We start from the raw sequence: 27,078 nt of genomic DNA, 5'->3' as shown, positions 1-27,078 counted from the left end.
CTTCTTGCTCTGCTCAAGCTGCCAAGGCCCCAGGTAGAGCAAGGTTTGTAAAAGGAGAGCCTGGCTTCTCCCTGGGCTCCAACATCCTCATCCACCACACTGCTTTTGGGACCACCATGAAGCAGCTGGGCTAGATTTCATTCAGCAGTGAAGAAAAAGAACTCGATGAATGAAACAAAAGCTGTCCCTTTTTCACTCTCTTGCTGTAACTGCTTTTGTTTTCTTTTTCTCTAGTTCCAGATGAACCACCCAGTTCTGTGTTAGTAACTCCCCACACGACTTCCTCTGTCCTTGTGCAGTGGCAGGTAGGTAAATGAAAAATTCTGATGTTCCTGTGAACAATTTTTTGGTTGCTTTGACTTGTTGAATTTAAGGGTACATTGCCAGGGACATTTTCTTGAGCTGAAAGTATTGTACTGACATTGAAGGACTGCAGCTACTTCCTTATTTGCCTGATCTAGCATAAATTTTAGCAATGAATGGAGATTCCTGTCAGTTGTTTTCACTTTGTGCCCCACTGGGGCACTGGTAAAGGAGTGCCTGTAGCCATGTCCAAGATTGTTTCTTGTCAGATTCTCCTGCCCTTTCATTGCTCTCCATGGTTGTGCATCTTTACACAGAAAACACTCCACAGAGATGGTGTTGGTAAGATCAGGTAATCAAAAGCTCACGTTGTGCACAGCCTCCTCCTGCTGCTGGAATGATCAGAAGCCTGAGATCAGTGCCTGAGATCCCATTCATACCTCTGAGGAGCTCCACATGCCCTCTTGACTCTTTGAGAGGGAAACATTGAGTTTCTTCAGAGAAAAGAAAGGAAGTTTGAGCTCTCTGCAGTCTCTCCGGGTTGGATGGGGAAGTATTTGTGTCAAGTCTGCATTTTATATTGTCATTTCCTCTGCCTTCCTTTATCTCTCAGACCTGGCCTTCTGGGAGATGCAGGAACATTTTGTGATCCAGTGCCTGAGGTTTCTTTTTGCAGAGTGGGCATTAATAGAGGGACCCCAGCGGGGCACTGCACATTATCCATAACCCATCCTGGAGAGCCTCTGCCCACCCTGCTCCCCAGACAATGCCCCACAAACATCATAAGGATGACTTTGGACAGATTGCATTATAGTGAAAAATGTACATATGCATTTACAGTACAGATGGGACTCCTTGCATTTTTGGAAGAAAAATATATGGATGAGGGTGTGTTTATTGGTGTGCAGCAGCACTTGAAAATCTGCCTGGCCCCAGCTCACACAGGAGAATCCTGAGCAGCAGCACTGCTTACAGCATGTTAAGCAAATAGGAGACATGTTGAGCAGTTTTACCAGAGGAATTACGGAGAGATGAAAATCTACCTCCCCACCTACAACAAGAGCCCCCAGCAAAGGGGAAAAAAGAGCAGAAAGAGAGGACAAAGAGGATGTGAGGCACGATGGACCACAGAAATACACGTTCCCCCAGCTGACTGATTGCTGGTGTGTAGTTAATGTGAAATAGGTGGTTGTTTAGGTAATTGGATGCTTTTCATTTCATGAAAGTGAAATGGGGTTGTTGTGCCAGAGCCATCTCAAGGGAGTTGTGGGCGATTATATGTCATTACCACATGTATATTAATAGGTCCTGGTAATTCAACCGTACTATATTTTTCAAATAAACAAAAATCTTGAAGTCCCACAATAGCCTCCAATTAAGAGGAAGTTTCACAGCAGTGTCTAAGAAATAATGTAAACTGAAAACAGCAGTCAAGCTAAATGGGAGAGTGGATTTCCAAGCAAAGCTAAATTTTTAACTTTGAGCTGTGTTAATAATTCACAAAACAAATTCTTGATGCACTATCTGGGCTTTCAGCTGCTTGGTCCAATCAGTCCATTATTTTTAAATTTAAAGGAGGAAGAAAATAAGTAATTTCCAGTGAGGTCTGTTGTATCAATAATGCAGGGTTATTTCAAATGTTCTGGAGGATGTTACACTTAACATCAGGATCATGTACTGTTCTGCTTCTACCTTAGAGATAACAATTACTCAAACTTACATTTCAGTCTTTATTTATTTATTTCTCTTTAGAAACAGCACAAAGATGTTTCTCTTACTTCTGTACAACATTATGGGCTGCCACTCATAACCATTTTACCTATTTCAGCAGATCCCCCAGGCCCTTCAACAAAATCCTAAATAATCCATTACATCAGAAGCAGAGTTTTGTCCACAGAAGACAGATAGGAAGGGGAAGACCTGACCTTTTAGCAGAGTACCCTTTCCAGGAAAAAATCATCATTTCCATGGCAAAAAGAGAGACAGTTTGCAAGCTATTTATTTTCTGAGCTTTCCTGTCCTTAATCTCAAGGAAGGAAAAAATGGAGAATCATATGATAGCATATGAAAGCAATGTTTTCTTTTTATATATTGTTTTATATAAAAACAATAACATCAGTGTTGGGTCACAATGAGAAATTAAGCTTTACTTGTAAGGCAGTTACATGGCAGAGCAGGGAGTCACAGTGTCCTCCTCAGCTTCAGCAGAGTTTTCCTTTTTGACTTCTGCAGGATATTCCACTTCAACTTTTTTTTCCTCCTAAATTAAAAAAAAAAAGTTTATTAGTAATTAAAATAGGAAAAGTCTTAATTAATAGGAAGAATTAAAATAGGTAGGCAAGGACACTGCTGTGCTGTGGAGCCCTTCTCTGCAAGGGCACCATCAGGGCTAAAGTAACTTCAGTGTAACACAGGAAACAGAAAGTCAAAAGATTGGAAAATAGAAAAGACAATATCAGGAGAGAGATACTGATAATTTCCAGTAACCCCATCTCATCTCCTTGCCCAGGAGAGTGTTTCAGCTGGTCCATGAGCAGTAACATCACAGGGCAGCCCTAGAGGAACCTGGCACTTTATTTGGTCTATTTTCTTAGTCCCTTGGCCAAGGGGCTCTCAGCCTGAGACTAGGAAAGGCTGTTGTACGAGAGCTTGATTTATTTGCCTTGTAAAATGCAGTCGTAGAGGGAATATGATTGCCCTTTCTAAAATACATCACAGGAGTAAACACCCCACAGGGAGAAGAACAATTTAACCCAAAAGGCAATGTTAGCACAGGAACAAATGGTTAGGAACTGGCTATGAATTATTTAGATTAGAAATTAAATGAATGTTTCACCCGAGCAGTGAGGCTGGGAACAGCTTCCATCAGGAACACTGGGAGGCTGAAGAATCAGCTCCATTTCTGGTTGGTTGTTCTGGTTTCTGGAGGTTGTTCTGTCTGTGAAAGAGGCTTTCAGCAGATGGGGTTCTGCATGGGGAGCTCCCAGCCCTGGTGATCCTCGAGGTCCCTCACAATCCTGTATCCACAGCATCGTTCTCTACTCTGATCCCAAATAACAGTGAAAGGTGGTCAGGGCTTTGCCAGAGGATGGAGCACAGTGATGAGCATGAAATGATGAATAAGAGATCTCCACCCAGGCAGAGCAAGTGAAAGCTTGGGAGAGTTTGGGTTGCTTTCAGCAGGCTCTGTGCAGGACAGCTGCAAAAGAAGGCAGCTTCCTCCTGGAGCAGGTGTAGTTTCCTTATACTCTGGTTCATGTCATTTTCTATTTTTGGTTTCCATAAACTGCAGTCTTTCTATTTAATTCCTTCAGCCCTCACCCAAAGCAAGGTCCTTGGGACTGAGACAGGACAGTTCTCTCCCTCCTCTTGCCACTGTAATGGAGTAATGGAAAATTCATGTCATTTCTAGAAGCAGAATAACCAAAGATCTTCCTCATTTCTGTCAAGATGTCCTTACTTTCTTCATTAAAGTTACATGAGGCGTTACCTTCTATTGTGACAGTGTTTCACACCAGCAGTTAATTTTTACACAATGCTTTTCCTTAGTAAAGTTCTCAAGGCTGGTAGGGATTTTTTTTGGATTAAAGGCAAGATTATCATTAAAACCCTTTTAATTTATACTTTCAGCCCCTTAAATTTCAGTTAAAGAATCTTTAGAAGATAAATGGCTCAAGGCATCTCTTCTCTGCAGTTCTTATCCTGCATTAGACTCAGGAAAGTAATTTTTTTCCAAAACATGAGGCATCCCTTTGTCTCTACCTAAGCAAGCCACCCAGATACAAATCTCCTTTCCAGTGTGCCAGCTGTGTATCTGTAGCTGAAGGAGGATGTGAGGGGCTGCTGGAGAAGCCTTGCTGAGATGTTTTGTCTTTGAGCATCTCCCAAAATGATGCTGAAAGAAAAATCTCATATTTGCACCATCCCGTGGCTGTATGTGCCAAACTGCCCTGAGCTGTTATGGAGGAGCCCTTGGTTCTCCTCTGTGCCCACACCAGAGCCCATCACAGTGTAGCTTCTCTCTAAATGCCTGTATGAGGTTGTCATTAGACCTAGTTTTGTCTTCCTCATCCAAGCCAGAGCAATTTTTATTATTCCTTTTTATTTTCCTTTTTATTTGATCATCAGTCTTTCAGTAAAATAATGCCAAATGAAGACTGTCCTGTGATCAGTCCCCAAGAAAAAGGAAGAAATTCTGTCGGTGACAAAATAATTTCTTTCCTTTTGGAAGCAGTGAGACACTGGCTGTTCCAGTGTTGGTGGAAGGCAACCTGCTTTTCTAGGGAGTGCTCATTTATACTTTTCATCCCACCCAGGTTCCTGTGGGCCAAAAAAGGAAAGGAGCTTGGTTTATTGTGTGGATTTTTCAGTCAAGAACCTGTTGCAAAGGCCACAGCTGAGCAAAATCCTCAAAGTTGCCTTTAATTGTGATTTTCAAACCCACAACCTCCAACCCAGTGCGTTATAAATGTCTGTTTTAGCAGAGCACAGAGCTATTGTGATTTCAAAGTTTACCTGAGAACCTTGGGTCCCTCCCTTGAAAATTCCCTCCCAGGTGTGTCAGTCACCTCTCCTTTCCCCTCCCAGCACTGTCTGTCAATCCTGGCATTCCAGAAGGGCCTCGAGTGATTGGCAGATCCAAAGGATGCCCTCTGTCCCTGGGGGGCATTGGGCCATCCAGGTGTCCTTTGTCCCTTTGTCCCTCCCCTCCTGTCCCTGCTTGGTGCCTCCCTGCCCCTTCCCTGCCCCTCTCCCCGGGGTTAAAGGAGCAGCAGCCACGGACTCAGGGAGTTCTGTTGGAGCTGGTGCTGGATCCAGAGGCCTGAGGGCCAGAATAAAGCTCTGGATCCAAACCCTCCATCAGAACCGACTCCTTTCCTTCACCATCCCCTCAAAGCTTCTCTGCCAGAGGGAAACCCCAGGAGCAGCCCCTGTTAGGGGTCCATCCTGCCACCACCAGAGATCCTGCAGGCCTGGACTTGTCCCCACGTGCCCAGCTGCAGCACCCAGGCAGCCAAAAGTGTCCCTGGGGTGAAACACCACACACCCAGCCAGCCTAAAGTGTCTGTGGGGTCAAACACCACACACCCAGCCAGCCAAAAGTGTCCCTGGGGTGAAACACCACACACCCAGCCAGCCAAGGGTGTCTGTGGGGTGAAACACCACACACCCAGCCAGCCAAAAGTGTCCCTGGGGTGATACACCACACACCCAGCTGGCCAAAAGTGTCTGTGGGGTGAAACACCACACACCCAGCTGGCCAAAAGTGTCTGTGGGGTGAAACACCACACACCCAGCCAGCCAAGGGTGTCTGTGGGGTGAAACACCACAGTGCCGCTATTTGGTCAAGCAGCAAGGGCCAGCCAAGCTCAGGCACGTCCCAACCAGCTCTATTGGTAATAATTCCAGTACAGAGCCGCTGCCCCTGGTGCTGGATTGTGTTGCCATGCCCATCCTAACCAGCCTGTTCTTCCCGTGGGTGTTTTGCAGCCCCCCAAGATGGAGAGTGTGAACGGGCTCCTGCTGGGATATCGCATCTACTACCGCGAGCTGGACTACGACACCGGGGCTGGGACAGAATCCAAAACCATCCAGAACCCCTCAGCCCTGAGAGCAGAGCTCACACGTAAGCCTGTGCTTTGGACCTTAAAATACTCCACAATGGTAATCTGTCATTACACCAGGCACTGCACACCCCCCTCTTGCCCCATGGAAATAAAATGTAAGTCTAAGAGAGCTGGGAATAATTCAGGTTTTACACAATCAGCCTGAAGATGCTGAAAAATGCGAGTGACTTGAGTGTGATCAGCATTGTAATGGTCTGTGCTGATCTCTGCCAGCATTCTGGAATTGATGGTCTGTCCCCCACATACCCTCTGATTTTCTGCTTCCCCTACCTCCACTTCATAATTATCCTGGAACACTTTGTTCTCCCTTCAAACAAGAGACACTTCGTTTTCCTCAGCTGGCAACTTTTTCCTTTCTTGCTGGTTTTTTTCAATAGTTTTTATAATCGATGTTTTGTTTTTCTTTTTACAGTATGGGGAAAACAGCTGAGGAGAATTTTAAAAAAGAATTTTTATAATTTCAAAGTGCTTGTCCACATTTTAGAAGAAAATAGCAAAGATGAGCAAGAATTGTTAGGTGCCTGCTTTCCATTTTAGTCACTGGGATTTATGGCTCACATGGAAAGAAGGTGGAGGGGAGAGGAATAATAGAAAAAAAATGAAAAGGCTTTTTAGATAAAGGCTAGAAAGGAAATCAGAGGGAAGAATAGGCAGAATAAGATGATGTGAGGCAGACATGTGAACAGTCAGTAGCCTGAAAAATAAGGTCCAGCAATGAGATGTGCTCATGTAGGGACCAGCTTTTGTCCTCTTCGATGTCACTGGAATATTCAGAATAAGATAATACTCCAAGAGCAGCAGAATAGGGTTCAGTGAGACTATTTTAATATCTTATATCATCTGCCATGCTTTCCTGAACCCATAGAAATGACTTCCACAAAAGCAAGAGTGAATTTTAATGTGGGTGTGGATAAGTAGGTGCATTAAATATAAAGTAAGCCCCTAACTCTGACCTTACTTATGTGGTCAGAGCTAATGAGACTTCTCAGACTGAGCAGCTTGAACCAGGACAGAGATGTAAAGCTCTCATAGGTGTAGGAATGCAGAAGGGTTTTTCTCAGACAAAAACTGAATGACTGACAGTGTACATTATGAAATCATGAATTTGGATGTTCTCACAAGATGGGGAGCCTGTGAAACCAACCAGTTTTGTCTTTTCCCTCTTCTTGTCTGGCCCTGCAGCTATGTTCCTAATTACTGTAGAGGAGAAAAAACAAGCTGTACCTCTCCAGGGAGTCAAGAGACAGAGAGAGCAAGGGGTGGAGACAAATGTATTTTAAGATAAATTTCCCTCTTTCTCCTCATAATTCTCGCCTTAGAACACCTCTGTTCCTCACTGACCCACAGTTTTGCACAGCTTAGCATATTATTACAATTCACTCACAGCAGGAATCTTGAATTCTTTCAGTGAAATCAATTTCAGGGAAATCAAATTCACTCTTAAAGAAACAGGTCCTGCCCTGATGTAAGTGTTCACTTTGTGGTCCAGCTTCCAGCTCAGCACTCTGCAGCTCTCCAGGTTTTGAATTTTGCATCTCGAGAAATCAGCATGTAATGCACCACTGAGAGCTTTCGCCCCTAGAAATCATTTCATTTTTACTCATTTGTTCTATTTAACCTAAAAGCCAGAACATCTTTGTGTTGTGTATTTGTGAGCTCTCTGTTTGAGGAGGAAATGAAACAGCCCCATGTGGGCGAGATGCTCTTGATGTGTTACAAGAGTGATGTGATTTTATTGCCCTTCAAGGTATATTCCTAAAGCTTAAACTGTGTATGGGTGTGCTGCCTCATTTGCCTCTGTCTCTGCTGTACATCATTTGCAATAACTATTTCCTTGCACTGTAACAAGCTTTCTGCTTTGCTTACCCTGAATAGCCCAAAGCAGCTTCAAGACAGTGAACAGCAGCTCTGCATTAACGACGTATGAATTAACACGTAAGTGCACATTGCCTTCAGTTGAGACTCTTTGTAATGGTTCAAAATATACCATGGGCAAACTCCTGTGGCTCTCCTCCACAGAAATCAACACAGATTAATGACTCTGGCTTTCTCCAGTTTCTTTTTCTCCAAGCCTTTGCTTCCCCTACACACAGAGACATCGATGATGCAAGTAGGTAGCTGTTTAAAAATGTGGCTGCTGGGAAGGTAAAACATTAGTGACTGTAACAACCCAGCATTGCTGATGCTAAATGAATTTTGATTCACTTGCTATATATCCTGCAGTCCATCTGAGTTTAGCTGTATCACATCATTAGTCCTACGATCCAAGTATTGCAATGCTCGGGCATTCCATGGAGTACAAGGCCAATTTAGAAAGGGCCCAATGAATTTATGTGCATCTCCAGAGGTGTTTTCAATTGGAAATGAATAAAATAACATTCGACAGAGTTAAAAGGCAAGTTGCTTTGTGGTGCTGATGGTTCACTAGATAGGTTTTGCCCAAGGCTTTTGAGTCACAGATTGTGATGGACTAAAAAAAAGAAAAAATGAAGCCTGATCCCCACTGAAAGTTGCATGCATGAACTCTCGTGTTCCATTTTCTTCCACATCCAGTTAACACTAAAATCTCCCTTATGGCTTCTCATGGCAGAAAAAAACAGTTTCCCTGTGCAAGCTGCCCAGTACTATACGTGTGTATCTTGCTATTGTTTGTTTATGAACTCAGCACCGTTATTTCTGATTTGCTTGCTCCATCTTTTGCAGTCCATCCAAATTTAGTGACATGACATTTAAAAAATTGGGGATATATTAGGTATAATTTACAGTATGCCAGAGACTGGGGAATGATGCTGAAGTCACAGTCAGATATTGGAGCACAACACTTTTAAAGAGTTCTGGGACACTGAAATTAGACAAACTTGCCTAATTAGACTTTTTGAACCATACCAAACCAATGGCATACTGTCAGCCCTGTGTTAAGGGGACTCTGATTCATAGATAGCAGGGACAATTATTGGCAAAGGGAGAAATTTGGACCTCTGGCCATGCGTGTCTTAATTCAATGCTCATTTAAATAGGGCAATTTATATTATTGATTGCTCTCTTACTCTAATTTCCCTGATAAGTATTGTAGATGATAAATTTATCTGTTAGGATTGATTCTTTCATCCTGAAAATGCAAAATCTGAAACTACTCAGGCGCTGCCTCCCTCAATGACGTTGATGTAGTTCTGCTCCACCCTCGTTGCATCTGTTAATTACCCACAAACAATTGGGGTTTTCAGATTTTTTCATGCTTCTCTCACTCTCCCACCTCACCTGTCAGAGTAGTTTCTCTGTGTCAGCAAAGAAATTTGTTGCCTGGTGGTCAAATGGAGTCCAGCCTTCAAATTCTCCTTCCTGGTTGTGATTGATGGTTGGGCTGTGGTCACATTGGAGGAGAAGATCCCTGTGGAGGACCTGGAATGGGACTCCAGATTCTCCACTGCAGCTCTCCCTCTGCAGCTGCTTCAGCTGTTCTAGAGCAGTGCAGTTGCCAAATGCCCCCCCAAAGGAGCATTTCAGGGATTAGGCAAATGCTAGGCAGGCTCCTCCCTACCAGTGCAGATCAAAAGGAGACCTTATGGTGACATTCAAAGCCAAATCCTGCCATTTTCTGGGCTTAAGAATGACCTAGAGATGTTCCTCTGGTTAGTTATCCATAAGAAATAGAGAGAAATCATTATTCCTCTTACTGGAGTGACACTGTGAGGAAATTCTGGAAAATCCTGCCATTTCATCATAAATATCTTTCAAAATGATGCAAATACTGTTGTGATGTGTGAATTCAGAAAGGCTTGAAGTAGACATTGCACTATTGTACTGTTCTATTGCCACTGCTCTATTCTGAGAGAAAAGTCTGGAGATAAAAAGGTGTTGAAGTCTAAAAGATAGCTGTAATACAGTATAAATCATAATATATAATATTAATATGTAATATTTTACTTTTTCAGAATTGAAGAAATACAAGAGATATGAAGTACTAATGACAGCATATAATATCATTGGTGAGAGCCCTACCAGCACACCAGTGGAAGTGTTTGTGGGTGAAGCAGGTAGGTGAAAAGAAAATCAGTCGATTTCTTTTTCCAGATAGTGTTCAATAATTGTCCAGGAAAGGCATTATTTGAAAAATTCCCCAGTCATTATTGCTGACAGTTTTTTGTTGCCCACTCTCCTGGAATAGGCACTGGCAGTTTCTTGCCATTGGAAAACCAGTTGGTCTGCAGGAAGGAGGGAAGAAAGGACATTTGAAAGAAAGAAAAGAAAATCTTTTTGGAGTTGCAGGAGGATGACTTTTTCATACCAAATAAGCTTGAGGGAAAAATTGACTTGAGTTAAAAAAGTGAAAAGCGGAGCACAGGAAAGTCACAAGGGAAAAGAAACAAAACTACAAAACAAGGGAGACTCAGAAAGATGATCCTTTTATTTTATAACTCTCTGTGTAGAGGCATTGCCTGGCACCACACCTGGCTGTGTTTTTGTGTTCTTGAAGCAAGGAGATACGTGCTTGGTTTAGTGCTGGTTTTGGAAGCAGGGCTTGGGTGCTCCCAGGAGTGTGCAGCCTGTCCCTGCATCCAGCCCCGCTCAGTGGCACCGTTCAGGCCTTTGCTTATCTGGACCTGGTGCCTGAGTCCTTTTTGATCCTTTTAAAATGATCAAAAAAGGTCCTTCCCCCCACTGGAAGGCTGGAGGTGGAAATCAGGACAGAAGAGTTGAGCAGGTGCTTTGTGGGAGCCCAGAGAACCCCGGGCCAGTCTGTCCCCCCAGAAACTCCAGCAGGGAAGGGCAGCCCTGGAATGGCTGCTGCCCTCCTGCCAGCAGGGCTGTGGTTATGGTGATCCCAGCTGGAGGGAGGGAGGCAGGCTCTGAAATCCTCATTAGTTCTGCTCTCCATTTCTGCAGCAGCAGCAGCGTTTGAAGCTCACAACAAGGGGAGGCAGCTCGACCCTCCCATTGCTTGGCCCAGCACAGGAGCTGATTGCACTTTGTTCTGTGTCTCGGGGCTGTGGGATGGAGGAGCTATCAAAGCCAGCACTAATTCATTTCATTATTACTCATTAAACATTCTATTGCTCAAAACTAAGCAAAGCACATTTTTTAAGAACTCTACTGCGCATTTTTTTAAACTCTGCTTAACCTTTTCTTTTCAAATATGGTGCAACATTCACCATCTTTCTTTGAAAACATCATAAATTAATCAGAGCAGCGTTGTCCTGGAGAGACAGCTGGCAATATTTACATTTTTTTCTAGTTTGCTTCTGCTCCAACTTACTTCTGCAACTGCAGCAAAGAAAGTCCCAGGTGGAGCCAACTGTATCTGGCTTCAAAATACATTTTTGTTTCCGAGCTAAGTATCTCCCAGCTGCAAATGGAGCCAGCACATGCACTTATATACATGTACACAGCATGAGAAATCAGCTGGGGAAAACAAGGAAATGCTGTTATATTGTGTCTTTTAATCCCACAGTCCAGATCTTGCTATCATAACTCAGGGAACAAGGCAATGGAAGGAGACAGACTTGGGAGGACACTGAGATAATTACAGGACCCCTGAGTGTCTGAAGGAAGGGGGGCTGGAATTAGATGAGCTTTGAGATCCCTTCCATCTCAAACCATTCCATGATTCTGTGCTATCCAGCAGGCCTCCTTTCCCAGGCAGGACTGCTGTGTCTGAAGTTGCAGTGTGTGACTTGGCTGTTGTGTTAGAGTTCCTGGATTTACCTCTGGAAAGGGACCATCCAGGTTGACACAGCAGAGATGATGAATGTAGGATCTTCCTGCTGATTTTCACTCTTGTTGTGTGAAGTTATTACACTTTGTTATATAACTGCCTCTTCCACCTCCAGAACTGGCTGTGATTTACACTGTGAGTAAAGTGATTGGAGATGGTATTGCAATTTAAGTTTTAAATTGATTTGTGACACCTTTGAGTTAAAGTGTGCTGTGGAAATACAAGGTTTTTGCTGTTATTGTTTGCTCAATGTTCTTACCCACAGTAAAGGCAGTTAAGCAGCAAGCTGGAAAAAAATGAGTCTGCTCAGCTCCAGCAATGAGGCATCCAGGTTAAAAACAGAGAAAAGCTTCCCAATAAACAAGTGCTGACACAGGCACAGCACTGGGCACAGAGTGAGTGAAGGTGGCAGTCCCTGGGCTGAAGCTCTCAGGTAGCTCTTGCCTGAGTGCTGTTAAATGGGGCCTGGTTCTGCCCTAAGCACTGCAGTAACTCTGGGAGAGGGGAGAACATTCCTCTCTGGCTCGTAAAAAGGGATAAAATGTGCCTTTGGGGAAATGTGCTGGGTTTAGGCCAGCTCAGTCAAAGCACCCATTTCTGTTGGGTGTTCATGTTGCTGTTGGTTGCGCTGTTCAGCTTCTCCAGAGTGGTGCAGAAGGAGGAATGTCTGTGATTCCTTCCTTCCCTCTTGTGCTCTCCCCTGTTAGATTTGAAAATTTCCCTATGATCAGACCTGGATTTTTACAGTAAAAGTTCCAGTAGGTAATGGAACAACCTGAAAAGCTTGGGGGAAAATAAGCTACTAAAACCAACCTTCCTCAAGTTTTGCCAATTAAATGAGCAAATATACCCAAATGGGGAGTTTCTCTCCAGCCCTGGAGTGCTCTTGAGCCCTGCTGCAGCCAACTGCCCCCTTGGGCAGCCTGAGCAGGTCCTCCCTGCCTCTGACTGGTGGGCAGGGGGAAATTCTGGGGGTGAACAATGGGCCAGCCATGAGTAAAAGGCCTCTGTAGCCCAGCTTGCATGGTGAAGAGGAAAGCTGGATGCCAGTGGTTTGGATCTTCTGAGGGTTTTTTGGTGGTGGATTTTTTATTTTATCCTACAGGTAGAGGAAATGCTTTCCCTTTTTTGGGTAGCCCATAAGATCAAAGGCTTCCTTTTGAGTTCTGCCTGGATATTGGCAAAACTGACTGGTGTGGAGAGCAGTTCTTTCCCAAGATGGGAGAGTGGGCTGGGAGTCCTTGAGCTCAGCACAGCTGGGAAGGATGTGCTGCCTGTTCAGCCTGAGCAGAGCCCGTGTCCTTCCCCCACCTGCCTCAAGCATCTGCATCCCTCTCCTCCAAGGCCCAGAAGATCCTCTAACTCTGCCTTTTTAGAGCTGGCTGCAGCTCTGCCCTGCTCATTAGAGAACCATGTGCATCTCCTGACAAATGACAGAAAAATTGAAAGCCACCACTTGCAGAAATTAGGAAGGGAGTCGCAGCCCCGCTGGCAAGCCCCCTTTTCGCCTTGTTAATTCATTTAACAGTTCAGCTGTCAGGGATGCTGGCTCTGATTGGGGAGGCAGTGAGTGCTCAGCAGAGGCTGGCTACTGATATTCATCCCAGCCCCAAACGCAGCTGCTACCAGAGGTGCTGTTCTGCTCCACTGAAATTAAGACTCTGTTAGAGCAGCCACTATATCAAGAGCATTATTCTACCAGGTTGCTGTCACCACCTGATTGTGTGGGGGGCTCTGGAGTTCGGGAGACTCCACTCCCTGCATTTTAATTAAACAGAAATCACAGGTTTGGGCCAGGCGTGCTTCACCTAATTTGGGAAGGTGAATAAAGTAAAATGTGGCAATACAAATCCTGTGCTAACGAGCCTGCAGCCTTCAGTGCTTCTCCCATATACTGCAAAGCTGTTTTGGATGAAAAGTAATGAAATTCATCATTTCTTCCAGCAGCTGTTGCTGGAGTAGAGTGAATGTGTGCAGAGAGGGGGTGGCAGAAGGGGTGAAGTGCTTCGAAAGACATCAGCCTTTAAACGGGTTGTAAATCCATTTGTGTGAAGAGGGGAGTGATGTGTGTCATTATAGCTGATGGTGACATTGGTGACCTTCAGAACTCACAAGAACTGATGAGGCCGGGTTGTTGTTGTTGTTCTTTTTAATGATGATCTCTGAGAGCTGGTTCTGTAATGGGAAAGGCAAGGAGTAAAAAGAGCTGGGAGACAAATCCCTTTGTTTGGTAGTCCTCCATTGAAATGCCACTTTAGTTGTGCCATCATCTTTCAGAGAACATTACCTGGCTCTCTCATTTTCTTCCAAGTGGAACTGTAGCTTGGAAAAGAGCAGGAATGGAACTGAGTGATGTCTGCTTCTTACCTCTGTCTTCAAAAGCTGAATCCACCTCTTAGTGCAAAGCTAGCAGACACCAAACCAAATTTCTTCCTGTTATGTGCAATTATTCTCATCTGCCCTCCTGCCTGCAGCTCCACAGGTGTTCCTGGACCTCACAAATTTTATTTAATTCACCCGTAGCTGACACAGGAAGATCTGCTCTGCCAGTAATGTCAGGGGAAGCACTTGGAGCTGCCTGGCCATCTCCAGCATTTTGCTGGCCAGAAACAGAAACCACCTGGAAAGCTCTAAGACTGAAAATAGTGAAATAGGTTTGGGACAGAAAAGGCTACACTGAGAGAGCAAGCCATGATAAGGACAAAGAAGCCGCGTAAGGAAGCAAAGACTTGGCTCCCCTTTAGAAACTGCTTCCAGCACAGAGCTCTTGTCCCTTCTTACCTGGTTATCTGTGCTGGGGCAACATCCCTTTGTGCTGAAGGCAAGGAAGGTTGGCAGGACAAGGCTCCTTTGCCCTTGGGTGCTTTAATCTCTTCCTTCAGGCCTCGCTCTTTTATTTGTGCGCTCCAGATTCCCCCAGTGTGTGACCCCTGTCCCTTTCCTGGAGAAGGGGCTCCCTCAGCGCTGCCTGGGCCCCCCTTTTCTCTTACAGCACAGCAGCTTTGTCTCCTCCCCTGCCCCAAAGAGCCGAGGAGGTGCTGTGTGGAGTCCCCTGTGCCTCCTGGGTCCCAGGCTGGCACACGAATGTCAGGATTGCAGCGCATGGGGCTGGCAGCCTGCGCCCTGCGCGGCCCCTGGCTGCGCTCTCCTATCTCGGCGGCACACGTGGGCTGGCTGCGCCTCTGCAGATAGCAGCAACTGCTGCTGGCACAGCTGCAAGAGCTGGGTGGGCACTGCCATCCCGGGTGCCACTGGAGAAGGGAAGAGAAGGATTATCGTGGCCATTGCACATTGCAGAAGTCTAAAACCTGTCAGCCTTGGGTATCCTCCCTCGATAAACAAAAGGGGAGGGAGGCAAGCTATTGGGGAATGGAATGGTAAATTAATTCTTGGTTTCACATGCTCAAACTTTAAACAAAGGGCAACTTTGATGCTTTAAAAGCAACAAGCCTTTGAAATAAAAGGGTTTTTTTAATTTCTGACACCTCTGGGCAGAAAGCAGCTACTTTTGGGGGATGGCAGGGTGTTTGAAACTGGTTGCCTTTCCCCCTCATCTTTAAATGTAAAGAACCTTCAGAGCTGTTCCAATGTGATGCTCAGTTCTGGATGAGCTTTACACTGTCATGCTGGGAATGCCTTGCTCCAGGAGTGACACTGGGTTGCCATCCTGTCCCAGGGCCTTTGTCTCCAAGGAAGGAGAAGGTCTCCTGTCAGCCTGGAGTTAAAGATGCAAGCCACGTTCTCCAACAATGTGCTAAAAGACAGAGTAAAGTCAGAGCAGAGCAAGAAAGGCAAACTGTAGGAAGATGAAAGGAAAAAAAGAAGTGGTGAGACATTTCCTGGTTGGTCTGGGAAAGTAACCTCTTTCCAGTTTCTCTTGGAATTCAATTCACCTGTATCCCAACAGCATCCCATCTCTGAGAGCAGGATTGGCCACTGGGCACATCCCATCAGTGTTTCTTGGTGGATTTTAAACTTCTCCAGGTTCACTCTATGTACAGGGGCTTGTCTGCAGCAAGTCCAATTTGGATTTGTTGTTCCCCTCAATGCAGCTCCACTGGAGGCAGCAGGAGTGTTGATAGCATGTAGCTGTGGGATCTAATCCTGCAGGGCTGTGACAGGACAGTAGAAAATAACAAAGTGTGCCTACATCAGAGCATTAGTCACTGCTTGTGTGCTGCTGGTATTGCTACAATGCTGGGGAGTTACGGAAATTCATTTTCTCTGTAAGGCTTGGCTCCCTTTCCTACCCAAACTGGCCATTTTTTAAGGGTAATTTTATATTCTTAATCTGTTTACAGATGATGTGAAGGTTTTGCTAATTAGACTTCCAGATTTGGTAGTTTAGCTCAGTAGCTGCTCTTACAATGGCAAGACAGAAAGTAACCGTGCCAGTGTGAGTCTGTGGAAGTGTCCTTAATGTCAACATGTCAAAAAGACATCCCTGCAGCTCTCTGGAGACTGAAATCTAATGTCAAGGCAGAAGGAAGCAAAGTCTGGGAGTCGTAGTGCTGTCAAAGCAAGTTATTCTACCATATAGGAGAAGGAATTTTAAGTGAATGCACTGGAAAGCAGTGTCCAGATTGAGACATAGATTTGATGGGCTTATTTGACATCTTTAATTCTCCATTGACAGTCCAAAGCTCCCTAAAATGATTTGCAATGTTTTCATGCTGCAAGTAAAAGCCGAACGCGCGCCTCATTAACAGCTCATTAAGTTGTTAATATTGGTCATCAGCAGCCTTTGGTACAGCACAATGCTTTATGCAGTGCGGCAGCTCCTGCTTAGCTCGGGTCTAATTGCCTCTTTTTATCACGTCTCAATGTAGGAAAGATGTTTCTGTCCTAGCAAAAATATCCGCGGTGCTTGATGCGCCGGTGCCTGGCTGTGGCAGGGCCGGGAGGAGCTGGGCAGCGTTTTGCTCCGATGATGAACTCACAACCCCAAGCATTTGATGCGGATCTTTTTGGTGCCGACTGTGGGCCGAGACGGGCAGGCCCCCGTGCCCGAATTCATCATGAACCCGTGGCTGTGTGCTGCAGCTGTGGGAGGGCAAGGACAGATGAGTGCTGAGCTGCAGGGCTGCATGGGCTGGGAGAGCCAGGGAGGGACATCCCTGCGCGGAGCTCAGCGAGGAGAAACCTGACCGTGTACGCGGGGCTCTGCTGAGCTCGCAGCACAGCTTACTCCATTAAAAGCAGAGGAATTAACCTTCCTTTCAAAAAACATAAGCAATCGGTAGTAAAGTCAAATGAAGCAGAAATTGCCCTGGTAAAGAGGTGGGGAAGCCCCTGGCTGATAACTCCTATTCCAGCAGACACAGGCTGGAGTTGGAGTGCTTTTGACTAAAGGGTTACATTTGCAGCCAAATTCCTATTTTGCCTAATTGTGCAGTCCTGCTCTGCTTGTTTGCAGTCATCCTGGGATATGTGAGCAAAATTTGTGCTGTAAGTATTTTCATATGGGTCTCAACTCCCGTGGCTTTGCCTCCTCTGTACAGCTTTGCTGTGAAGCCAGCTGTGGAGAAACACAGTTGGTTTTCTTCTCTGACATCTGTTTGCTGTATCCGTCGTCAATCACAGAACTGGAGGCTTTTCAGGTTGCTTGTTGTAGACTGAAAACAAAAAAGTTGCCGTTTTTTCTTAAAAAAGTATGAATTAGTAATAGTCTAAAATATCTTGGCTGCAGCAGTCCAGGCACTGAGAAGGAATGGGGGTGTGAAACTGCAGCAATGATCTTAGGGATGAAAAATAAAGAAAAAAAGAGAAAACTCTCACTGAGAGTCAAGAAAATTTAAATTTAATCTCTCTCTCCCCAGGAGCACAAGAACACAGTCTTCTGTGGGCTCCCTGGGGTTCCCTGACCATTGCAATCTGTAAATCCTAAATTAATTCCTCGTGGGGGTCAGCTACCCAAACTGGCATTAAAGCCACAGTGAAAGGTCATTCCAGGGGCAGATCTCACCTGTGCCCTTTGACTTTTTTCTGATATAGCTTTTGACATTTGGTAGATGGCAAACCCAGGGGAGGTTATTTGATATGCTCTCTTGGCTGCAGTGAAGCAGAAGGATTAGAGTTCAGTAGGTGCTGCCATTGCTGTTAGTGGATGTGAAGCGCGTGCTTTTGTCAGGTGCCATGAACTTGTGGTATTATGATATTCAAATGTGGCATTAACAAATTATAATAAGTGGAACATGATTACAAATAGAGGAAGAGGAATTTTGGGTCCTGGAGAGTGTGGGGAAATAATCTGAAATTGGTAATTTTGCTTCTCTAATGAGTAGACTTGTAAGAGAGCAGAGGGCAGAGCACATGAGAGAGGATCAGCAGCTCCTCACCATCCCTTGAACAACCTTCAGCACCTCCTGGGGGTGAATCCTGCACTCATCAGAGCTGGCACTGCTCTCCTTGCACAGCTGTTTCTGCTCTTCAATGGAGAGAACCCCCAAGTGCAGGGATGTGAGGGACAGGGAGCTGCAGAGCCATCCCTGATTTGCATGGATGTGAGAGAAAGGGGGTTTTATCTTGCAGGCTCGTGCCTCCCTAGTGCTGTCAGGCTCTTGCTGTTCATGGCCCATCTCTGCTGACTGATGGGCTGCCTGCCTGTGTGTGATCATATCCTTCCTGACATGAAAGAAATAGAGGGAAAAGCTCATTTTATTATTCCCCCCACTTCTTGTTTTAACCACCTGCACGCCCTTTCCAGAGGCAGTCTGACAGTTCTGTGAGGGCTTTACTTTGGGCCAGGCTCTCTCACTTCCTTGATGGATAATCTCAGTATGCAATCTGATAGCCTCTTCTAGGATTGTGTTTGCTAAGTAGAACTGTGGAATTCAGCAGAAGAAAAGTGTGTAGTTTTTGTTTGCAGGCTCTTTCACAGCACTGCTCTGTGGGATTGGCCATGGTTCTAATTACCCAGATCATGTCTGCCCCATGAAATTCCCAGATTGCACATAGCTCACTCACGTGGGAAATCCAAACCCCCTTTAAAAGATTGGGGATCACAGCAACAGTGTGTTCACCACTGGAAGAGTTAGTGAGGAAGAGGATGAGGATGGCTCCTCAGTTCAAAAAGGGCACTGACAGGTAAACCCCTAGGTCTGTGTCCATGGAAAAGAGACTGCACTTCTAGTCCTTGTTCCATTTCAGTTTTCAGGAATTCAGTTTGCAGTTTGTCATCTCCCCCTCCCTCCATCCCCACCTCCCCCCTGTATCTCTGCAGGTGCTGAAGATACCTGTGCCAACATTGGGAAGCTTCCCAGTGCTAAGCATAGAAGCTGGGGATGTTACATTTGGGGATCATTTGCAGCTGCTTTGATTTATGTTTCTTCATTACTTTAATACCCTTAAAAATTGATGTGGCAAAACACAGCTACTGTACTAAATGTGGTATACAGAGGAGAGCCAAGTGTTTGCCTACCCAGACAAGATGGCACAGAGTAAAACAACTGCAGGTGTTCCAGACTCCCAAAGTTCTCATCCTGACAGCTGTTCTCTTTCTCCTCTTCACCCTTTCTTCTCCACTAAAACAGGTTTTTCTATTTTTATATTTCTATTCTACATCTATTTTTGCATTTCTGCCCTGCTGTCTTCCTCAGCATTCATGAAGGTCAGAGAGATGTTTTTCAAGTTCTTCTTGTGTTCACTTCCACTACATGAGGAGATGTTTCAATTCCTCTTATACAGTTCTATGCAATTGTGTAAATCAACACATACATCCACATCCCTTGGAAAGGAGTATTTCCAACTGAAACCTGGCTTTTAGACCTGTTTTAGCCTCCTCCCCCATCCAGTTGAACATCTCAACGATGGGGAGACCAGATTGCTTCTTTGCTGAGACTCATTTCACATCTCAGGGTGTCACAAACCTGGCAGGGCAGCAGTGGTGCCAAATTGCTGAGCAAGAGGGCAGGAGCACTCAGGCCCAATGTAGCAAATGGAGAATGTTGGAGGGGTTAAGACCCACATCCCTGGAATGTGGCTCTGCCTCTCTTAGTGCCTCTGAAACACATCTGAGTAACCACAGAGAGCTCAGCCCTTGGAAAAAGCACCGACTTCCATCACGAGGTGCAGCCCAGCCTAAAACAGGCAGAAATTAGTGGGAAGTGTGTTTTACATTCTAAATATAGCTTGTGCTGCTCCTCACAGTGGAAAGCAGCTTCGCAGTAGCTGGTTTTGAAGCACAACTGACTAATTGTTATGGAGCTAATCAGCATCCCTCACGCAGCATTCCTGATGGCACCAGGCTCTGCTGCTCGGGGAAGCTCTGATCCTCCCACTGCTCTCTCCCAGACTCTGCCAGAAAATGGCCAATAAACACTGAACATCCTTCTCTCATGCCACTTTTCCTTCATGCAAGGAGTGACTGCAGACATCTGCACATCCACCTTTTTGGTCATTCCTGGGAGGCACCATCCTCACATTTCTTCTCTAAGCCTGTACTACAGGAAAACCCCACTTTGCCTGTTCTGCTGATCAGTCTCACTGCTTTATCTGGTGCCCTTCTGTTTGTTGTGTTGTGTTTGGCTTTAGAATCCACTAAACTGTTGCTTATCTACACTGTGACTTGAAGGCAGTGGCTGCAGCTGAAGAAGCAGCAATCTCCATGTCACTGCAGGGATATAACTTCAATTCAGTAAGGATGGTTTAGGTTAGGTATCAAAAAGAATAATATGAGATGTCTTTTTGTTAGTGTTCTATAATAGATATCCCTATTTTGTTTATTTTTATTTTTAAAGAATGGCTATTACACAAACCCCTATTTTAAGAGCTGTTAAAGTAGAAAGGTGCTGGCAGAGTTTGTGTGGGAATGGCAGCACAATCTGGAAAGAAGTCAGTGATTGAGATTACATGAAAATCTGACCAGCAAGCTGATCCCAGCGTGACCCAGGAGGATGATGTCTGAGTCCTCTCCAAATCCTTTTAGCCCTATTTTCCATGACTGTGTGTGCCAGGAATCAGCGTGTAAACTTTGGAAGCTCTGGTGTGCAAGATTTCACCATCAGCACACACTGACCTGAACACTGCTGTGCCTTCTCCCTTGTTGTTAATCACTAGGTGGGGAAAAATTACAGCTGATACTCAGAACATGCTGCAACCACCCCTCCATTGTAATGAGGAGACAGATTAGAGGATTTTGGGGCCTGGAGCTGTGTCTTTGGTCTGTTTATGCAGCATATTGTGCAATGAGATTCTCTGGGTCTAACACCAAAATGGTCTCAAGGTGCTAACACCAAAATGCAAACGTATTGATTACCAGGGAAGAAAGGCAGGCATGTTCTCCAAGTCATGCTTTGAAGAATTTGGGGGAAACGCTAGATAGAAAAGGATCAGTGGTCTTTACAAAACAGAAATTTGCTTGGGATTGTTTGGGATCAAGCTGATGGACAGAAAATCCTTCAGTCTCTTTCACTGCATTTTTCTCTTCAGTTTTGGCCTGAATCTTTTCTTAAATGGCATATGAGTATCAGGAAATCTTGTCCCAAACTTGTCTGTGAGTGTCCTGCCAGGGACACTGCCACTGGAGAAACAATTAGAAAACCAGTAGAGGAGAAATCCTCTGCTCCCCAGAAACTGGAGCAGATCTAAGAGCAGTGAGGAATGCTTCACAAAACCAGTTATCAAGTTTGCCCAATGAATCACAAGGATTTGTAGCCTACCTGTACCACAGAGCATCACGGCGATTGTCACTGGGAAGAGGAATAGTAGCTCCATATTGATGGAAAGCTCTGGGTGCCACACAACCCAGAGAACAAATATCCCAAGTGAGAAAAGCTGAGGTGAACCTTCTGCAGAGCACAGAGCTCTGGAGCAGGGAGGCCACTGGGGATTTCAAGCACCTTCTCTTTAAAGGTTAGAAGCGTTTGCAAGCTCAAATTGCCTGCAGTGAGAGCAGAGGCTGCTCAGTGCAGCTGGGAAATGAGGGCAGTGATATGTTTAAATGTGGATTGAGATGTGTAACTTTATTTATGGGCTCATTTTGACACTCTCACCACGTTTCTGGATAAATTTGTTGTCTTTACGTGATCCTACCAACAGCAGCCCAGCCCACATTTGTTGCTATTTGTTACTAATTAATACACAACCTGCTCAGTCTTTCTCCTTAGGTTTTGGCTGAGAGAGAGTTTCAAGGAGACAATCTCAAAGGTAAATTGAAATCAGATAAGAAAAGAAATGTTTACAAATATCTGCTTGAGATTCCAAGGCAGGATACATGCGCAGAATTCGACTCCATGAGTACACAGATGTTTTTTTCAGGGAAAGTGAAATGCTTTCCACCTGCCAAGAGCTATGTTCGGACCCTCAGGGGTCTGTGTCGCTCCTGCTATAGTTGATAATGTCACTAACACCTAAAGCAGTGTGAGGTATGTAGCTCTAACCTTGCTTTTTATGTATTTGAGATTTCAACAGCCGTGAAAAATCCCGAGCTCAGTAATCTTGAAGTGCATTCCTAGAAGGTAAAAAGCCTTTTGAATTCACCTTTAAAATGCACTTGCTTTTATTGGTACAGGCTATCCATATACTCAGGGAATGGTTTGGGGTTGCAAACAGGTGGGGTCTTCAGGGATGTGTTTCCTTCTTTTTGAAGTATTTCACTTCACCCTTAATGGAACGTGCTCTTGCACAGAGCCACATCAAGCACCAGCAGCACTCTTCTGCTGTTCCTCGCTGTCAACAAGAAATCTGTGCTTAGAGCAGGGGGGACACATCAGCCTTTGAAAGTTGAACAGAGGGACAGACTCACAGGGCACAAAACCAAACAATTTGCATCTCGTGGAGGCTCTGGAGTAGCGAAGAGAAATGTCTTTTTCCACACTTTTTTTTTTTTCCGTTCCTCCCATCAAATGTTCCTCCGCCCTGCCAGCAGAAGTGCAGCTCCAGCAGCGAGTGTGTCGGTGCAGAGTTATCCCTGGCAGGTTTTAACCACTGTGTTTTTTAGATGTGCTGCATGAAGGGGTTGAGGAAAAGCAGTGTTTTTCTGGTAGTGGGTTGTACGCGCCGTCTCCTCTGATGGTCGCGTCTCAGAAGCGGTATTTGTTCCAGGCTGCCACATGGCATCCAAAGAAAAATGCTCTCGTAGATGCTGCTTCAGATGCGAGTGTTGAGAGCACTGTGAGGCTGTCAGCTCAGGACAGACAGTGGTGTCACTCCTTAGAAAGGAAATACACTGCTAAAGGCACCCATTTTCCTCTGTGATTGTACACATTCCTGTTTCCCTGAGCGTGTCATCCTGGCAGATCTCTGGGATGTGTTTTCAGCATTGCTCTCTGTGATCAGTTTGGCCTCATGCTATGGTTTGTGCTGTGAAATTCTCAAAATCTTGAGGTTTTTGGTCCCTAACAGCACTGCCTTGCACAGAGGGCATCCAGCCAGGCGACGAGCACAGAAGGTAGGGCAATAATTAGACAAGTGCACCCTTGTGACCAAGCTAGGGTTTACTGATGGTCACTGTCACCTCATGTATTCACCATCCAGCCAAAAAGAAAACAAAAAAACCCACAATAAATAAATAGTTTTAACCGAGCCCTGGGATAAAGGCTCTTTTCAATTTTACCTTTCACGTTTTAATTGTATAGCAATAATTTTGCAATAGAGTTGCCAATGGCAAACATGCAAAAGACATTAACTTTATTTATGTTTTGGATTATTAATGTGGCTGTTAAAATTCCTCCAGTTAGTTTTGATTGAATTGTTTTTTTGTGCGATTCTGTCGTTTAATGGAGCGGTAAATAAGAATTTCTGATAATGAGCCCAAGCATCTGTCACAACAACCTGGCGCTGGTTATTAACATTTCCATTAACGGCAGGGTGGGCAGTGATAATATGGAAACCACACAGTTAGAACAAAATAAATAGTTGGTGTCAGGCTGAGTGGGTGTTAATTACTTTTTTATTTTATAACTCTGGGGGGAGGGAGTATTGGTAGAAAAGTGTGACTTATGAAGGTCATTCTCTCTTAAGAAAGAAGTCTCCAGAGGAGCAGCTAACCGGCGCTATCCAGTGCAAGCGGTGAATATTTTATCGCTTCTATTTATGGCCCAGAAAGGGGCAGAGAGAAAAGAGACAACTTTCTCAGGGGGTCTGGCAGAAGGCTATGGCACTGTGAACACAGAGAAAGGAGAAGTGGAACCTTTGTCCTGCCTTTCTCTCCCCACTTCTGCAGTTTGAGCAGGACACGCTTCAGCACCTTTCCTGTGAGCAGAACAGGAGCTGTTTTGTTAAAACCTGCTGGAGGCTCAGACAGCAGGTTGGGAGAACAGAGCGTCCTCAGTAGCTGCTGGGGAGGAAAATCCACCGGCACCAATTGGGATCCTGACAAAGGGAAGGGATGGAGTGACCCAGGTGCACTCAAAGATTGGTTTTGTAGCACAGCACAATGCAAAGAAGAAATGCCATCAGGAGCCAAAGAGGGCCAGTGTGTGCATGTGGAGGTGTAACAGAGTGGAGCTAACAAAAAGTCATAGTAGCAAACTAAAAGTCATTCTGTCATATATAAAATAATAGTGCATTGATTGACAGCTGTCTGGGTTTGGAGGTAATTTTAGGCAGTATTTTAGCCCAAAGTCTTGCTGCTGGGTTGCATTTGGGCTGATGGTGGCAGGGGCTGCCTTGCTCAACAGGGAACAGTCGATCAGGAGCACTGTCCACTGCCAAAGGTGAGCCCAAACTATCAGCGAACCAAGGCAACATTTTCCTTTCTTTTTCAAAGCTGCTGGCAGGATTGAGTTGATTCAGTGTCTAAGGCAGCCTGTGTGGAGCAGAGCACATCCACGTCCCGAGGCTCAGCTGCTCCTCACTCCTCTTGTGCCGAGACATCCCAATGACACAGATACCCCGGGGCTGGCTCATTGCTGACTTGTGGCATAAACAGAGCCTGTCCTGGGTGCTCCTGCAAATGAAAAACCTGGCTATGAGCTAATTCTGCTTGTCACTGTTAATTCTTCTGTCCTCCTTCCTCCCTAGCACCGGCGCTGGCCCCACAGAACATCCAAGTCCACTCCCTCTCCGCGAGCCAGCTGGAGCTCACCTGGGACCCCCCTCCTGCTGACAGCCAGAACGGGAACATCCAAGGCTACAAGGCAATCCTCCCATTTCTACTGTTTTCATTTATCTTGCTTGGCATTGCTATTTACTTGTGAGAGAGCTCTACAAAGTGCTGTCGCCCTTGCCGCATAAGGCAAATTAGAGCAGTGCTCAGGCTGCAGCAGGGAACAGCAGCAAGTCCCAAAACCAGAAGAAAGAGAATGAGATTGGGAGGGAGGAGGAGAGAAAAGGGAGAGTGTGTCATTATTTATGGAGAAGGAGAGCATGGGGGAAACAGGAGATGCAGATAAGGAGGCAGCTCCACTTATGCAGGCAACAGATCAGCTGCAAAAAGCAACACAGCTACACAAGAGCTGGGGGCAAGAAATGTATTGAAGAAAATTAACTAAGCTTTTCCTCCATCAAATGCTACAAGCCTTTAGGAAGAGCAGAACTTTCTCCCAGCTGGAAGCCTGAGCCAGGTCAGATTTTGGAAGCATTGCTTCATTTCCTTAACTTTAACAAAATTAAATCAGAGTATTAATTGCGTTTGGTTTGCAGGAGATGAGCACGTTGCAGAGACACGCTGCTCAGCATCTCCAGCATGAGAATGGACCCTCAGAGAGTGGGAATGGGCAAGTCTACAAACACTGGAGCTTGGCTTGGGTTCAGTGTCTGGCTCTGCCTCTCTCCATGAATTTAGATCCATAAGTGAAGGAAAGCCAAGCCAATGTGAATAATCTGGCTTCCCTTCTTGGCAGTAACAAGCATCCTTATATATCAATCCCTGTCCTTTCCCTTTTGTACGTATATAGATGGCTTCAGCAGCTTGGCTTGGAGAGCCAAGGTGGAGTCTTGCCTTGGCTTGTTCTCCCAGCTCTCTGGCTTGCTTTGGCCTGTTGTAATGCTCTCACTGCCAGGCCTGTCCAATAAGTAGGGCTGGCACCAATTTCCCGCTTGGAAACAACTTCTCCAAAGGCTAATTTTATAGCATCAGGGTAAAAATTATGCAATGGAAGAAAGGGGCAAAGCACCTCAAGGAACTTTAGGGAGAATCTTTGTTACCCTCTTCAGGAGGGCATTTCCTGGCTGTGCTGTGAACACCAGTGGTGTGAGTGCTGTGTGTGTACACAGGGGAGTTATGGACCATCAGGGTGTGTCAGGATGCCAGTGCTGACAGGCAGCTTGCATTGCAGGGAGTGTTTAAACTTACCTCTCCTCAGTGAACCCTGGCAGCTCATACCTGCTGTCATTAAGCCATATTCTTCAGCCTTTGCTCTATTTTTGAGTGATGTACTCAGCTATGTGGTCATTTGACTCAGAGGAATTTGCTAAGGAAAGATTTGGCGTGTGCTGAAAAACCTCAGTATCCCAACTAACAGAGGAGTGCAGGACAAGACTATGCTGCAATGGCCAAATATTTTCTAGGTGTAGGATATAGTACAAGACAGGACAGGATGAAAGGAATGCCCTCCAGTTGTGCCAGGGGAGGTTCCAATTAAATATTAGGAAAAATATCTTCACAGAAAGTTTGGTCAGCATGGGAGCAGGCTGCCCAGGGAGGTGGTAGAATCACAGAGCCTTGAAGTGTTCCGAAGGCCAGTGGATGTGGGACTTGGGAGCGCGGTTTAGTGGCAAACCTGGGGGTTGATGGTTGGACTCATGATCTTAGCAGACTTTTCCAACCTTAATTGTTGCAGTTCATTTGAGGGTTCCCGGGGAGTCCCCGAGGTGGCCCCTAAGCTGTATTTCGCTGGTAGCAGCAGGCAGGCAAGGAGACTCCACACGGCTTCTGGGGGTGCTCATTAGATGAGGGTTTATTGGGGGTCCCATCTCCAGAAGCAGCATGGTTTATGAGGGGGAAGGGGGGGAGAGAGGGAGAGCCTAGGGAGAAAAGGGCCAAGAAGATCTGGTCTCCCTGGCACAGCTTAACAGGGAGATTCAAAGTGGGCACAGAATAAGACTTGGGCCAATGGGATTACAGATCCATGATACTTCAGGGGAGCATCACAGGCTTGGAATAAACCCTACATTTTCGAGGGGTGAGACAGAGCAAACCATATAAATAAAATGTACCCCCACACTCAATAATGCTGGGATCCTGTCTCGCTGCCCCAACAGATCTATTACTGGGAGAGCGACGCCCTGAACGACACGGAGAAGGTGAAGGTGCTTTTCCTGCCGGAGAACAGCGTGCGGCTCAAGAACCTGACGAGCCACACGCGGTACCTGGTCTGCATCTCCGCCTTCAACGCGGCCGGGGACGGCCCCCGCAGCAGCCCCGCCACGGGCAGGACGCACCAGGCGGGTACGGGACAGAGTCTGCTCACCCAGGCACAGCCAGGGGAATGGGGCACGCAGCAGGGAACTGCTCTTTGGATTTGTAGGAAGAGTAGGCCTAGGTTAAGGTCT

At 45.7% G+C, this 27,078-nt stretch overlaps 1 protein-coding gene across 2 annotated transcripts in view; it reads left to right on the top strand.

Annotated features, from left to right (window-relative positions):
• The window catches only part of SDK1 (sidekick cell adhesion molecule 1), a 388,755-nt gene that overhangs the window by 329,513 nt on the left and 32,164 nt on the right, over nt 1-27,078 (top strand). The window contains exons 32-37 of one of the 2 annotated variants that reach the window (XM_071443928.1): nt 235-305; nt 5,794-5,929; nt 7,806-7,865; nt 9,863-9,964; nt 24,607-24,722; nt 26,788-26,974. In XM_071443928.1, coding sequence (XP_071300029.1) covers nt 235-305; nt 5,794-5,929; nt 7,806-7,865; nt 9,863-9,964; nt 24,607-24,722; nt 26,788-26,974 — 672 coding nt within the window. The remainder of the gene's footprint in view (nt 1-234; nt 306-5,793; nt 5,930-7,805; nt 7,866-9,862; nt 9,965-24,606; nt 24,723-26,787; nt 26,975-27,078) is intronic. The other variant, XM_071443929.1, reaches the window with a different exon arrangement.

Source organism: Agelaius tricolor, unplaced genomic scaffold, assembly GCF_023055355.1.
Source record: "Agelaius tricolor isolate 1412-34295 unplaced genomic scaffold, bAgeTri1.0.p SCAF_19, whole genome shotgun sequence".
Classification (NCBI taxonomy): domain Eukaryota; kingdom Metazoa; phylum Chordata; class Aves; order Passeriformes; family Icteridae; genus Agelaius; species Agelaius tricolor.
Note: the sequence above shows the minus strand (reverse complement) of the source record. Positions and strands in the feature narration are given on the sequence as shown.